Source organism: Hemiscyllium ocellatum, chromosome 45 (assembly GCF_020745735.1).
Source record: "Hemiscyllium ocellatum isolate sHemOce1 chromosome 45, sHemOce1.pat.X.cur, whole genome shotgun sequence".
In the NCBI taxonomy this organism is placed as follows: domain Eukaryota; kingdom Metazoa; phylum Chordata; class Chondrichthyes; order Orectolobiformes; family Hemiscylliidae; genus Hemiscyllium; species Hemiscyllium ocellatum.
Window position 1 is genome coordinate 1936400 of NC_083445.1, and position 16363 is coordinate 1952762.

Below are 16363 nucleotides of genomic sequence, written 5' to 3' on the forward strand. Positions count from 1 at the left end.
CATGAGGATATAGTTTGTGGCAACTATGCAATCTGTGCCATGTGGATGCTCAATTCCTATTTTCCATTTCCTTCCATTTGAAGAGATTACATCAGATTCATTGTCAGAGGGGTTCACCACTTCATGTGGTCGTGGAGGGCGAGGGGGAGCAGAGCCAATTTGTGGAAATGGACTCAGTGAGCAAGGTTTTAAAAAGCTGCTTTATGAATGCAGCAAGAGGCTTTGTAAAATATTCACTGTAGGTTACCACCTGATGAAAGTGTAATGCAGCTCAGTGCTCCCAAAATGCTGACTTTAAAGACAGCAGTCCATTTCCAGGTCATGGGCATCGTGCCCTTTGGAATTCTGTCTGATTTTTACCCACCAGCCTCCCACCACATCCCCATTTGTAAATCCACACCTGAAAGCAAGTATAAAATTCTGACCATCACCCCTCTCCAGTGCTATGAACATTTCTTAAATCAATATTAGTCCAGCCATCAACATTTCCTTTAACTTGTCTCTCCCAACTATCTTGTAGCCAGAAATCCTACATTTCCAATTCTCTCCTTCTGTAAGGCAGATTCATCTTCCTGCCACCATCTCACAGATTCAGAGCTTGAGCTCACGTTCCTGTAATTCACTGCTCCAAAACTATATTATCACCAATCGACAGGCACTAACACTCCATGACAGAACATTCCCAGTTATAAACAAAGTTCCAACCCACATGACTGAAGGAAAAACTGCAGGTAAGTGTGAACAGTTTTTCTGTGGGACCTCTCATTGTCAGAAGCTAACACAGACGTATTCAATGATTTTAAATGCAATGTTATGAATCACTGCGATTTTAAATTAATATCTGGGAAGTTGTGAATGATGCTGAACATTGTGCGATCATCTGCAAACATACCCACTTCTGGCCTTATGATAGAGGGAAATGGATTATTCTGATTCACAAAGTGAATTTAGATTATAGCAGATAAATACATTGATACATGGATTGGAGTGATCGCTGGTTATTTGAAAAAGCATTGCCTCAGAAGCATTACAAAGATGAACACATATGTTAAATCAGTATAGGAATGGTATGCATGATGTATTAACAGACTATAATTTATGAAACACTCACTTTGTGTCTCCTGTGAAAAAGTGAAAGAAGCGAAAAGACACTATTAAGACAAGGCCTTGTCACTACATGGGCTGCTACCATGAACAATGCATGGTCCCCGTCTGCAGCTATTCACTCTCCCAGGCTGACCTTTACCAGTCTGTTTTTGTCTCTCCGAACTCCATCTCCATCTATTGGTTACTCCATTCCCCTCCATCCCACCCTGCCCCCAGCATATACACCAACCTTTTCCTCCCTACAATCATTATTGAACAAGGGTCACTGAACCTGAAACATTAACCCTGCTTTCTCTCTACACATGCTGCCAGACCTCCTGAATTTCTCCAGCAATTTCTGATTTTGGGGCTGAGTTACAATTCTGCTGCAGCTGATTGCCCACAGTACCTCCTGAATGCTCTGTGTTGAGTTACAAATCTGTTCAAAGTCTATCCTATTTAGCACAGTGATAGAGCCCACAACATGATGAGGGGTATTCTCAATGTGAAAGCAGCATTTTGTCTCCACAAGGACTGCGTGGTGATCACTCCTACTGTCTTGGATAGACTGATCTGCAGCTGGCGAACTGGTGGGGATGAGGTCAAGTTTGCTTGTCCCTCTCATTGGTTCTCTCTTGACCTGCCACAGACCCAATCTAGCAGCAATGTCCTTCAGGACTTGAACAGCTCAGTCAGTGGTGATGCTGCTGAGTCACTCTAGGAAATGGACATTGAAGAGTCCCACCCAGAGTATATTCTGCACCCAGAGTATATTCTGCACCCGATTACCCTCAGTGCTTCCTCTAAATGATGTCCAAGATGGAGGAGTACAAATTCAGAACAGGAGGGGATTATGGTCATCAGCAGGAGGTTTCCTTGTCCATGTTTGACCAAATGTCATGTCACTTTCTGGGGTCCAGATTCAATGTTGGAGCCTCCCAGGACAACTTGTTGCTAACTGTATACCACTGTGCCACTGTCTCTGTCACCCATCTGCCTACTTCAGCCCTTGTAAATTACCTTGACATTATCCTCCTCATAGTTTACAATGCTTCCACATTTTGTGACATGAATGCATTTTGGAATTGTCCCTTACACAATACAATCAAGACTGTTTATATTCAAACATTCAGGGTATAGTCATACCAACCCTGGAGATCTCTACTACAAGTTTACTTCCAGCCCATAAAGTATTCATTAGCTGTTACTCTCTGTTTCCCATCACTTCACCTTTTCACCTTTAAATATTGACAACTTATCCAAAAGCTCCTCTTTATCAAATACAAAACATTTAAAGTGACCAAGTTTCCTCCTCTGTCACCATGGCCTGGGCAGCATCTACCTCTTTGGTAAAGACAGAAATAGAAAAATAGTTTACCACCTGGGCCATGCCACTTGCCCCTAAATGTAAATCCCTTTCAGTGTCCCTAATCCCCCTTACACCACCCTCTTCGTCAGTATTCTCACTGGAAAAAGACAATGTGGTCGAGGAGAATACTGAGATACAGGCTACGAGACCAGATGGGATTGTGGTTCACAAGGAGGAGGAAAAAGTAATTCTGGAAAGTGTGAAAATAGATAAGTCCCCTGGGCCAGATGGGATTTATCCTAGGATTCTCTGGAAGCCAGGCAGGAGATTGCAGACCTTTTAGTATTGATCTTTATGTTGGCATTCTCTACAGGAATACTGCCAGAGACTGGAAGATAGCAAATGTCCCCTTGTTCAAGAAGGGGAGAAGAGACAACTCACAGAATTATAGACCAGTGAACTTTATTTTGTTTGTGTTGGAAAGGGCTCAAACAGATAGGATTTATAATCATCTAGAAGGGAATAAGCTGATTAGCGATAGTCAATATGGTTTTCTGAAGGGTAGGTCATGCCTGACAAATCTTCTTGAGTTCTTTGAGAAGGTGACCAAACAGATGGATGAGGGTAAAATGATTGATGTGGTGTACATGGATTTCAATAAGGCATTTGATAAGATTCCCCACAGTAGACTTTGCAGAAAATACAGAGGTATCGGGGTTGAGGGTGATTTAGGGGCATGGATGAGAGATTGGTGAGCTGAAAGAAGACAGAGGGTGGGAGTTCATGGGAAATATTCATCCTGGAGTTCAGTTACTACTAGTGTATCACAAGGATCTGTTTTGGGGCCACTGCTGTTTTGTCATTTTTATAAAAGACATGGATGAGGGCGCAGAAGGATGGGTTAGTAGATTTGCGGATGGCACTAAGGTTGGTAGAATTGTGGATAGTGCGGAAGGATGTTGCAGGTTTCAGAGGAACATAGATAAGCTACAGAGCTGGGCTGAGAGGTGGCAAATGGAGTTTAATGCAGAAAAGTGTGAGGTGAGTCACTTTGGAAGGGGTAACAGGAATGCAGAGTGCTGGGCTAATGGTCAGATTCTTGGTAGTGTAGATGAGCAGAGAGATCTCGGTGTTCATGTACATAGATCCCTGAAAGTTGCCACCCAGGTTGATAGGGTTGTTAAGAAAGGCATACAGTGTATTAGCTTTTATTGGTAGAGGGAGAGAGTTTCAGAGCCATGAGGTCATGTTGCAGCTGTAGTCTGGCGCATTTAGAGTAGTATATACAGTTCTGGTCACTGCATTGTCGGAAAAATGTGGAAGCCTTGTAAAGGATCCAGAGGAGATTTACTGAGATGTTACCTGGTATGGAGGCAAGGCCTTTTTCCTCAGATGGTGATGACTAGCACAAGGGGTCATAACTTTAAATTGAGGGGTGATAGATATAGGACAAATATCAGAGGTACACAGAGAGTAGTAAGGATGTGGAACACCCTGCCAACCTTTCGGGCATTTAAATGGTCAGTGGATAACCATATGGATGAAAATGGAATGATGTAGGCTAGATTGGTTTCAGATTGGTTTCACAGGTCGGTGCAACATCCAGGACCGAAGGGCCTGTTCTGCACTATAATGTTCTGTGTTCTTATTGTAGATGTGCCTGTCAGTGATATCCAGGTTTTCTTTATGTTAACTGTCAGTCCACATAATCTGTTTCTTACCTGCTTTGTCACATCACTTCTGAACCTTCTGTATTGTACTTGGTTCCCAACTGTAATTACTACCTGACACATGTCATAAACAGGGAGAAAGTGAGGACTGCAGATGCTGGAGATCAGACCTGAAAAATGTGTTGCTGGAAAAGCACAGCAGATCAGGCAGCATCCAAGGAGCATGAGAGTCAACATTTTGGGCATAAGCCCTGCCTGAAGAAGGGCTTATTCCCGAAACGTCGATTCTCCTGTTCCTTGTATGCTGCCTGACCTGCTGCGCTTTTCCAGCAACTCATTTTTCAGTACGTCATAAACACACTTCCTTTACTGAATTTCCACCTCCTTTGACATCAAGGGACCTCTGCATTTGTTTGTCTCCTTTTTCCCATTTGTGGGAATTTACTTTGACTGTGCCCAGACCATTTCTTTTCTGAAGGCAGCTCATTGTTCAGCCATTGATTTTCCCATGAACCTTTGGTTGTCGTTCACTTGGTCCTGCTGTGTTCTTGGAGAAAGTGAGGTCTGCAGATGCTGGAGATCAGAGCTGAAAATATGTTGCTGGAAAAGCGCAGCAGGTCAGGCAGCATCCAAGGAGCAGGAGAATCGACGTTTCGGGCATAAGCCCTTCTTCAAGATTCCTGAAGAAGGGCTAATGCCCGAAACATCAAATCTCCTGTTCCTTGGATGCTGCCTGACCTGCTGCGCTTTTCCAGCAACACATTTTCAGCCCTGCTGTGTTCTTGCCCTACTAAAGGCCACTCTCCCCCAGTTGAATATTCTTACTCTGGATTGACCAATGTCATTTTCTGCCATTGTCCTGATGATATGATGATCACTGAGCCCTCAATGTTCTCCCACTGACACTTGCTCCATTTGGCCCATTCCCATGACCAGGTTGAGCAGTGCTTCCTTTCTTATCGGTCTGGACACTTACTGCTGGAGAAAATTCTCCTGAACACAGTCTAGGAATGCTTTCCTTTTGCTGCTTTTTATATTACCCCTATCTCAGGCAATATCCCAGTATTTAAAAAGCCTATTATAATTATTCTATGAGGGAAACCCTCAGTAAAATTTATTTGCCTTTTTTTTCCTCAATTATTCAGGATCCAAACAGAAACCCAAAATAAATTGGAAATTTCTCAAAAGCAGCACTCAGAATGTTACATTTTTCACAGGATTCAGGGCAGGTTATTCCTCCTTTTATCCTGTGTTTTACTTTGCCTGGTACTGTTTGATACTGACACTGGGTTTTAAAATAGAAACCAATTTTATTCTAAATATTAAAATCTGGAGAGCACCAGAAAGAATAAGCAGAAGAATTTGAAACATATTTGAACTTTGAGTTGTTCAGTATCATAATTTAATTTTTGATTGGAATGAACTTTACAGATGCACCAGCAAAAGCAGAGATCTTTAAAGCTCAAGAAAACTGGATTGAAGGGGAATCACAGAATTTAACATGTCATGGGCAAGGGAACCCAGATCCCCAGAGGGTCTGGATCAAAGATGGGAGAATGGAAAGCAGAGAGATACTCTACATCCCATCTGTTCAAATGCAGCATGGGGGACTGTACGTGTGCATGGTCAAAAATGAGCACGGATCTAAAACCTCATCTCTAAATGCAACTATTTTGTGTGAGTATCAGAATCCAGGAAATTGAATCTTTGATTCTACTTTTATTCTGAGCACTGTGAACATTGTGCGATATTCTTAGACCGTCAGACCCAGTAGCTGTAAACCTGAATTAGTATTTACACAATGACTGCATTTCACTGTGACCATACATCACAATAACAGATGACTGTAAGTACGTCCCAGGCTGTAACACGACTGCAGAGATTCACCTGTTCTGAAATGACTGTTGGAAGATAGATGACAGCACGGTATGTGGGAGGTTTAGACATCCTGTTCATTGACGCCGTGTTGGGGAGCTGTATCAGTGATCCTGTAGGTCTGCCTGCCTATTTTCATCTTTTTCTTCTCCCTTCCAGATAAACCACGAGACACAATCATGACCATATCGGTAAATAACAAAACCATATCAGGAAATAACACAACCATGTCAAGCATTCTAGTAGAAGTTACTAAAGGTGATAAAATTACATTAAGCTGTAAGTCCAATGGAAGACCCTCACCTACATTAGAGTGGGTAAACCCCAGTAATGGCAGCAACATTGAGATTGGTCCCTCTGGATTTCTGCACATTCCGGACGTAACCTCAGAACATCAAGGAATTTATAAATGTAGAGCTACCAATCAATATGGAATTGATGAGAAGGAAGTGGACATCAGGATCAAAGGTCAGAATCTAATATTTCTATTGTCATTATTAGTTTGAGCTCCTATTTTACTGCACACTTCCTGACGATGGGACAAATGGATAAACTGTTGCCTGCCTCTAACAATGCTGCTCTGTAACTGGCCTCTGGTACATTGAGTACGGGTAATTCAGAGTGAGAATCTCTTGCATGTGCTCCTCTTTGTGTGTAGAAGCACCATCCTCCTGCTCTGTGTTTGCCCCACCTGCCTGGGGAATAACTCCAAGGCAGGAGGAGTGGGACACTTCACGGCTGTGAATCCACACATTGCGACTCCATGGAGCAGAGTTTTGGCAGATCAGTGAGTGCAGAGCATGTCTCTGGGCTTCACTTCTCATTGTGATGGCAGCAACAGGGAAAAGCAGTGAAAAAGTACAAGCTGGAGGTACTGCAAACACAGCAGCTCAAATCAGTGTCTCAGGGAAAATACAAATGAATATTAGGGTTGAATACTTAAAGAAAGACAGGAGATTTCATCGTGCTATTCGCAATGTAAGAGACAGAGAATAATTAAGATTTCTGGAAATTCTGAACCACCTTAAAAGAAATCTTGATATCACATGTGTGGAACATTACATTAAGTTTACTTATCAATGTGAAATTCCTGCGGAATGTAAATAGGGAATTGACAGTGAGTTGAGGGCAGACTGCCAAGGAGTGGGGTGTGATGTGGGAAGAATGAAAGAAGGTGAAGAATACAAGCAGGAAAACAGCCATGGAAGAGCTGAATAAAGCACACGGGACATTACATCAGAAAATACCCTTTGTTTATAATCCACAGATTTTGGAAATCCTCGGGCATGTTGCAATCAGTATATTTCCCTGGATTGTTGATGATTTGTGTATCTTTTCTTTCTTTGTTTTCATAGGTTTAAGATGGTTAATACCAGTCGTGGCAGTGATAGCAGCAGTATTGTTGATAATTGCACTGATGGTCTTGTACTGGAAATACAGTGCCCATAAAAGAGGACAGTATAATGTACAGAATGCAAAACCCAACAATAATCTACAGATCCCCAATGGGCATGAACACCAACAGAATGTTCCTTTAAACAATCTTGACCCACATCATAGTGAAACAATTACAAATGGATTGAGCCAATGATAAAGATGTTACAGGTCCTAACTTTGCAAAATATTCCAGTGGTCCTGTTGTACATGTAGTTACTGATGGGTGCCACTCATTGCCATGTTAAAGTCTGTACCAGCTGTAAAGACAACTAGTTACTGACAATCCTTTCTATATTTTTGGCAATTTTTGAATTACTGTGGTAAAACTTTTAATTTGATCTTCACAAACAGTAGATAGTCACCTGAACTATGGCATTTAGAAAGGCTCATCTCTGTTAACTTCAGAGCTCCGTAAACATAACTATTTTCTCACGACCTGACATGAAGACTGCGCTATGTTGATTTGGTTGTATTTTTTTTATGATGTATATTGTACAAGATGATAAAATGGGAACTACCTTTGAAACATCACTAATTTAAAAATTCCATCCATGTGCTTCAATGACACCATGCTTTTGATCTTCTCTATCTTAAACCTTAATACAACCAATAATTAGGGACCATTGTGTGAGAATAAGGGATTTCATATTTAAGATGCAGATGGACATGGAATACTTCTCAAGGATCATGAATCTTCGGAATTTGTTCTGCCTGAGAGGGGTAAATACAGGGTTCAGATTATTTGGATTCAAGGATTATGCAGCTGAAGCCAGGTGTACCCTCAAGCCTGAACTCTGTGCTGTTCTTGTTCATCCTGAATTTCTCCACCTTGTTGTTAGTGGTTGTGCTTACAACTACATAAACTCAACAGATCCATGGAAGCTGTGATTTGCATCAATGCAGCCAGACTCTCTGATTAACTGCTGTATTCAGAATTTGGCCAAAGCAGGAGATTCTCAGTAAGATGGTGGAAGTGATTTCCTTTCGTTAAAAATCACATGACACCAGGTTATCGTCTGACAGGTTTGTTTGTAAGTACAAGATTTTTTGGAGCGCTGCTCCTTTCTCAGGTAGCTGGTGGAGGAGGATCATATGATACGGTTTATAGCAAAACATCATAGTGTCATACACTGATGCAATATATTGAATAAATCTAGATTACTGTTAAGCCTTTCATCTTGTAGAATGGATTGCAGGTTTCAATTCGTTAATATCTAAATCCCAGAATTTCTTCCAAGTTACACTCCCGAAATAATGCAGGGTCAAAGGTCAGAATCTAATATTTCTATTGTCATTATTAGTTTGGGTTCCTGTTTAACTCCACCCTTCCTGACGATGAGACAAATGGATAAACTGTTGCCTGCCTCTAACAATGCTGCTCTGTAACTGGCCTCTGGTACATTGAGTACGGGTAATTCAAAGTGAGAATCTCTTGCATGTGCTCCTCTTTGTGTGTAGAAGCACCATCCTCCTGCTCTGTGTTTGCCCCACCTGCCTGGGGAATAACTCCAAGGCAGGAGGAGTGGGACACTTCACGGCTGTGAATCCACACATTGCGACTCCATGGAGCAGAGTTTTGGCAGATCAGTGAGTGCAGAGCATGTCTCTGGGCTTCACTTCTCATTGTGATGGCAGCAACAGGGAAAAGCAGTGAAAAAGTACAAGCTGGAGGTACTGCAAACACAGCAGCTCAAATCAGTGTCTCAGGGAAAATACAAATGAATATTAGGGTTGGAAACTGAAAAAAAAACAGGATTCCAGGAAAAGGCCATCCCTGTAACCATTATCAATGCTGCAGTCAGGAGTGTTAATCATGTTGGTTCAAACTGTGGACAGTGAGAGGAGTTTCCAGTTTGGGAGACTTGTTTGAGGGGAAGGTTATAATGTCTTCCTTATAAAGGTCCAGCAGAGACCTCTTCCGTTTTTTTCAGGTTATGTATTTCACCCAGAAGAAGACTACCCTTCTCACTAAGCCCTATAAGCCCGATACAGAGAGGCTGTTGCTACGTTTCACAAGCACCCTTTCAGTTAGTGCCCTCTATCGCCTGCTGGGTGGCAGGGCCTGGCAGGATATTAACCGGTTATGTGAGGTCTGGGAGCAAGAGCTGGAAGTGGAGATCTCTTCTGAAGCATGGGAGAACATATGGGAGAATACTCGAAAGATCTCAATCTGTAATAGGACATGCGCTACACAGTTAAAAGTTCTGCACAGGGCTCATTTGGCACCAGACCACCTGGCCAAGTTTAAAAAAGGGGCACCTTCAGTGTGCCCAAATGTAAAATAAGTGAAGGTACTCTTACCCACTGCTCCTGGACATGCCACAGGCTCCGTGTTTATTGGAGCGCTGTGGTGGGAGAGATAGGGAGGGTATTGAGGACTGAAGTCAAAGTAGGCCCGATATCTCTCCTCTAGGTCTACCACATTTACCATCTTTAAACGGCATGGGAAGAAACTATTTCAGATTCTTGCATGCTGTGCACGGAAGAATATTCTGATGAATCGGGTGTCAGAAAACCCGCAAGGCTTGCTGGGATGGCAGAAATTAATTATGGAGCACATTCCCTTGGACTTTTTCACAAACATGGTACACCACACAACAGATCATTTTTATAAGACATGGCAACCCTACTTGAGTTATCTGGATTTGTCCAGTTATCTGAGATTTGTCAGTTATCTTAATTAGGATGTTAGTTTAACCAGGATGATTAGATTAGTCAAGCCCTGGGCCCTGAAGGGGGTCTCCCGAGTTAATATGGGTATATATGCAATGCTCCCGTTCCTTTGTTTGGGAGCCTTGCGCTGAGCATAGCTGTTCTGTATTTTGTGGGTTTTTTTGTATTTTTTTGTTTTATTTTGGTGTTGCTTTGCACAGTGTTAGGGTTTGCTTTGTATTATACAGTAGGTTAGTAGTTAGTAGATAGTAGTTGTATTGTAATTTGTGGGTTTTTTTCTTTATTATACTGATATTTGTGATTGTTTTTCTCAATAATTTTATATGTTTGTAAACTTAAAAAAATTTGCTAATAAATATATTTACAAAAAACATGATAATCATGCTAATAGCAATGTAAGAGACAGAAAATAATTATGATTGCTGGAAATTCTGAACCATCTTAAAAAGAAATCTTGATATCAAATGTATGGAACATTACATTAAATTTACTTACCCGTGTGCAATTCCTGCAGAACGTAAACAGGTATAGACAGTGAGTTGAGGGCAGACTGCCAAGGAGTGGGGTGTGATGTGGGAAGAATGAAAGAAGGTGAAGAATACAAGCAGGAAAACAGCCATGGAAGAGCTGAATAAAACACACGGCACATTCCATCGGAAAATTCCCTTTGTTTATAATTCACAGATTTCAGAAATATTCAGGCATTTTGCAATTAATTATTTCCCACACTGTCGATTATTTGATTTCTGTTTTTTCAATGTTTTCATAGATTTCACATGGATACTACCAGTGACTGTAGGAACAGCAACAGGATTGAGAATAGTTACAGGGATAACCTTGTACTTGAAGTGGAGATCCAGAACAGAAGACAGTATAAATTAAACAAAAGAAACCCAATTCACAGAAGCCCAACAGGAATGATCATCAGGAAGATGTTCCTTTGAAGGAACTTGATCCATAACTTGGTAGCACAAGAATTACAAACTAATATGATATATGTTCTGATAGATATATTATATATTCTGATATATATGATGTATGTTCTGCAAACACAGCAGCTCGATCAGTGTCTCAGGGAAAATGCTGGAACCTATTTAAAAGATGTAAGAAAATCATCATATGATGAGGAATCCTTCTGTCAACAACAAGAACATGCATTTTCTTAAACCTTTAATGTAATAGATATCCCAAGGTGCTTTGCAGAAGCCATAAGACCACAAGATAGAGGATCAGAATTAGACCACTCGGCCATTAAGCCTGCTGCACACGTCGATCATGGCTGATGTTTCTCTACCCCATTTCCCCATATTCTTTCACTCCCTTACTAATCTGTCTTAAATATGCTCAATGACTTGGTCTCCACAGCCATCTGTGGCAATGAGTTCCACAGATTAATTACCCTCTAGGTGAAGAAATTCCTTCCCATCTCAGTTTGAAAAGGTCATCCCTTCACTCTGAGGCTTGATCTCAGCTCCTAGTCTCTCCTCAATGTCCACTCTATCCAGCCCCCTCAGTATTCTGTAACTTTCAATCAGATTCCATCTCCCTCCCCCCATCTTTCTGAACACTATCCAGTACAGACCAAGTGTACTCAACTGCTCCACATATGACAATCCCTTCTTCCGGGTATCATAATTGTAAGACTCTTCTGGACTCCTCCAATGCCAGCACATCCTTCCTTAGATATGGGGCCCAAAACAGTTCACTATGTTCCAAATGTGGTCTGACCAGAGCCATATAGATCATTAGCAGGACATCCCTGCTCTTGTACCCTTACTCTCTTGAAATGAATGTTAACATTGCATTTGCATCCAAATTGCCAACTGAACCTGCATGCTAAGCTTAGGGGAATCATGAATTAGGATTCCCAAGTTCCTTTGTGCTTCAGATTTCTGAAGCCTTTACCAATTTGGAAAATACTCAACTTCTCTTCTCTCTACTGAAGTCCATAACTTCACACTTTCCCAGATTGTATTCCATCTGTCATTTTTTTATCCACTCTCCAAGCCTGTCCAAATCCTTCTGCAGCCTCTCTGCATCCTCAGCACAACCTGTACCTTCACCGAGGAAGCAATAATGAACAACATGTAAACACTATTAGGGAGTTGGATTTCAAACGAAAGACAGATGAACCTTGGTTAATTCTGTGATATTGTTTTAAGGTCAGAAAGTCAATGTGGAACAGTAATGTAAAGATCTCAGTTTCACAGTAACATCTGATCACTGCAGAATGCCTGTAGGAACACCTGTTATATTAATAGGTACAATACTCATAGTCATAGAGTCATAGAGATAAACAGCACGGAAACAGACCCTTTGGTCCAACTCGTCAATGCTGACCAGATATCCCAACCCAATCTAGAGTCTTGTATTTATGAAAAGTACTTCAAATACATGAACGAAAATAGTTTAGTTTTAATCTCAGAACAGAAAGTTCAAAGGTTTTATTCAGAAGAACCAGCCACAGTGCTTTGTAGAGCTTTCAAACCAGGAGACTTTGCATACAATTTTTCAAGTTGGAACTGAAAATGTTTTGGCAGTTTAATTTAGATAAATGTGAGATGCTGCATTTTGGGAAAGCACATCTTAGCAGGACATATACACTTAATGGTAGGGTCCTAGGGAGTGTTGCTGAACAAAGAGACCTTGGAGTGCAGGTTCATAGCTCTTTGAAAGTGGAGTCGCAGGTAGATAGGCTAGTGAAGAAGGCATTTGGTATGCTTTCCTTTATTGGTCAGAGTATTGAGTACAAGAGTTGGGAGGTCATGTTGCAGCTGTACAGGACATTGGTTAGGCCACTGTTGGAATATTGCGTGCAATTCTGGTCTCCTTCCTGTCAGAAAGGTGTTGTGAAACTTGAAAGGGTTCAGAAAAGATTTACAAGGATGTTGCCAAGGTTGGAGGATTTGAGCTACAGGGAGACGCTGAACAGGCTGGGGCTATTTTCACTGGAGCGTCAGAGGCTGAGAGATGACCTTATAGAGGTTTACAAAATTATGAGGGGCATGGATAGGATAAATAGACAAAGTCTTTTCCCTGGAGTCGGGGAGTCCAGAACTAGAAGGCATAGATTTAGGGTGAGAAGGGAAAGATATAAAAGAGACCTATGGGGCAACCGTTTCATGCAGAGGGTGGTACGTGTATGAAATGAGCTGCCAGAGGAAGTGATTCAGACTGGTACAATTGCAACATTTAAAAGGCATTGGATGAGTATATGAACAGGAAGGGTTTGGAGGGATATGGACCGGGTGCTGGACGGTGGGACTAGATTGGGTTGGGACATCTGGTCGGCATGGACGGGTTGGACCGAAGGGGATGTTTCTGTGCTGTACATCTCTATGACTCTATGACGTCAGAATTGTGAGAGGTTCACAGCAGCAGATTCAGAATGGAATTGGAAATAAATATTCTCAACAGTCGAAGGAGAATAAACTGGAAAGTCAGTTAAGTAAAAATTTTAAGAACTGAGATAGTAATGATATTTTTCTGGAACTGAGTCAGTTAAATTTGTTCTTTTCTTCTTTTCTGCAATAAATTTATGCTCTTCTTAAAGAACACCTGGAGCCTCATATAAATATGTTTCAGAGATTAACCTTCATGTTGAATAGCTGGAAAATTAAACATTTGATCTATGAAGCCAGGTTTCATTCTACATTATGACTTATCTTATAATACCATCAGCAGGGATCTTCACAAAATTATGAAAAATAATTTGCTACTGAGCCTTAGAATGAGATATTAGGAAAGCTGATCAATGCTTATTCAAGAAGTAGGTTTTAGGAAACACTTAAGAGATACAATTATTCGGAATATTGGGAAGACCAAAGGCATTATCTTTAGTCCCTGCTACAAACTATGACCACAAATCATTTCCATTTGTTTTACTGGAAACTGCAGATTTGGGCCTGAATGTTCACTGACTCCAAATGCTCCAAACCATCTAAAACTGTTGGGGCAAGAGCCACTTCTAGGATTTCTGTCCCCTATTTCCAGCATCCATGTGGTCATGGAGTAAGGTGCAGGTAGCAAGTCTGAACGTTGCCTCCCAACCTGGTTGACTCTGCGAAGGGCTTGCCATTTCCTAACCCCCTTGCAATTTGTGGGGAATTGGCCAGCTTCACTATGACTCATTGTTCATGGTGCTCAGAAGACTCATGTACCAGAGAACCTTCTGTTCAAAAGTTCTTTCCCACTTAATGGGAAGGTCTGAGGGCGTGTTGCTGAACAAAGAGACCTCGGAGTGCAGGTTCCGAGTTCCTTGAAAGTGGAGTCACAGACAGATAGCATAGTGAAGAAAGTGTTTTGTGCTTTCCTTTATTGGTCAGCACATTAAGTATAGCAGTTGGGAGGTCATGTTGCTGCTGTAGAGGACATTGGTTCAGCCACACTTGAAATATTGTTTGCAATTCTGGTCTCCCTCCTGTAGGAAGGATGTTGTGAAATTTGAAAGGGTTCAGAAAAAACTTACAAGGATGTTGCCAAGTTTAAGGGTTTGAGCTATAAGGAGAGGCTGGATAGGCTATGGCTATTATCCCTGGAGCATCAGAGGCTGAGGGGTGACCTTATAGAGGTTTATAAAATTAGGTCTTTTCCCCCGGGTGGGGGAGTCCAAAACTAGAGGGCATAGCTTTAGGACAAGAGGGGAAAAAATTAAAAGGACCTAAGGGGCCACATTTTTATGCACAGGGTAGTGTGAGTTTGAAATGAGCTGTCAGAGGAAGTGATGGAGGTTGCAACAATTACAATATTTAAAAGGCATCTGGATGGGTATATGAATAGGAAGGGTTTAGGGGAATATGGGCCAAGTGCATATGGTCAGCATGGATGAGTTGGACTGAAGTGTCTGTTTCCGTGCTGTACATCTCTCTGACTCTATGCATTGAGACAAGTCATGCCTCCATTCAACTCCATGGTCCTTTATGGATCCATGACAAGTTCAGACAGATAGAGCCATACAGTGATAAAGTCAAACAGCACAGAAACAGATGATGCCAGCCCATTGTCACATCCACCCCCTTGGCCACTTATAGCTCCTATGTCAATGCAATGCCAACTCATCCACACCCCCCGTACCCATCATACCAAGGCAAAACCCTGCCATCCCCACATACCAACTGCTCACTAATTCATTGATGAGACTGAGCTTTCAGCCAAGCAGACATCCAGTATGAAGACATCCAGTACTTTATAAAATGTTCTTAAAATTGTCCTGATATTTCATGCTTACCTAAAATCCCAGACTGATTTAAGGATATTCTCAGTGAGGGTTCGGTTTTGATAATTTGGAGAGACTGGTTGACTTTGTTTGATTGACATTGTCAAGTGATTACAACAAATTGTTCTTTCTGGATCTTTGTCATCAATATCTCAATGTTTATTTGCACAAGATTAAGAAGCTTGTATTATCAATACTTCCATGGACCTTTAGGTTGATTTGATGTGTGTATAGAATTTGTAGGAATATATTTCAATTTCAAAAGAGAATTTGTGAATGTGTGTTTTATTTCTGAGCAGTACTTTACCACACATGCCACTGTTTCTATCTGGTCATTAGTATTCAATATGGTGTATTCTATGTGAATGTACATGGAAGGGCCATCAGTTGGCTGGAAGAGGTCATTGAGATTGATGATGGACAGGAGTTGGTGAGTTGGCATGGATGTGGTCCTCGTGTTGCGTTAGGGTGAGTGTTAATGTGGATGCATAAGGGGAGTAGGGGTGTTACATATTATAAGTGGTGAAGTAGTGTGAAAATGAAGGGCAAGAGGGCCCAATAGCCTGTCATATAACAGGGACATAGTGCCAGAAAACTAAGGCAGGTCTCTTGAGGAGGCCAGTGATACCCTGATCCTGTGACTGAATACAAAACAACACTGGTCCAACTTGGCACTTTGCCATCCACATGGCTGCCTCTGATCAGCTTCTGGAAGCAGTGAGCTGCTTGTTGCCCTATGCCACATTTTTTACCCATCCCCAGGGTGAAAGTGCCACTGATCTTGGGCCTTTCCACTGAGGCTGGTTGCAAAATTTCCCGACCTGAGTTACTGCTTTGGTGCCGAAGTATATGGGTCCTAGTGCCATACACTGTATAACCCAAGCAGCACTTCCATCCATGTACTGACAACATCACAAAGCTGGTTATTTTCTCCTTTATAATACTGTCAGACTCTGAACCTGCCTAAGCTCACATGTTGCTGAAACCTTCATCAATGCTTCTTTACTTTGACACTTTACTACTCCACTGCACTTATGGCTGGCCTCCCATACTCATCCGTTAACAACCTGATGCCAGTCTCTGCATTACTCTTGGCAA

At 41.7% G+C, this 16363-nt stretch overlaps 1 protein-coding gene across 3 annotated transcripts in view; it reads left to right on the forward strand.

The window, feature by feature from the left end:
* LOC132835834 (intercellular adhesion molecule 5-like) overlaps positions 1 to 15434 on the forward strand; it is a 42323-nt gene extending 26889 nt beyond the window's left edge. Inside the window, exons 6-9 of one of the 3 annotated variants that reach the window (XR_009647312.1) lie at positions 5497 to 5742; positions 6100 to 6408; positions 7296 to 8408; positions 10820 to 10904. Coding sequence is in view for 2 of the 3 variants with exons in the window: in XM_060854930.1 (XP_060710913.1) it covers positions 5497 to 5742; positions 6100 to 6408; positions 7296 to 7531 (791 nt within the window). In the remaining variant the exon portion in view is untranslated. Of the gene's footprint in view, positions 1 to 5496; positions 5743 to 6099; positions 6409 to 7295; positions 10346 to 10819 lie in introns of those variants that run through there. The other 2 variants (XM_060854931.1, XM_060854930.1) reach the window with 2 other exon arrangements.
* The last annotated feature ends 929 nt before the right edge of the window (positions 15435 to 16363 follow it).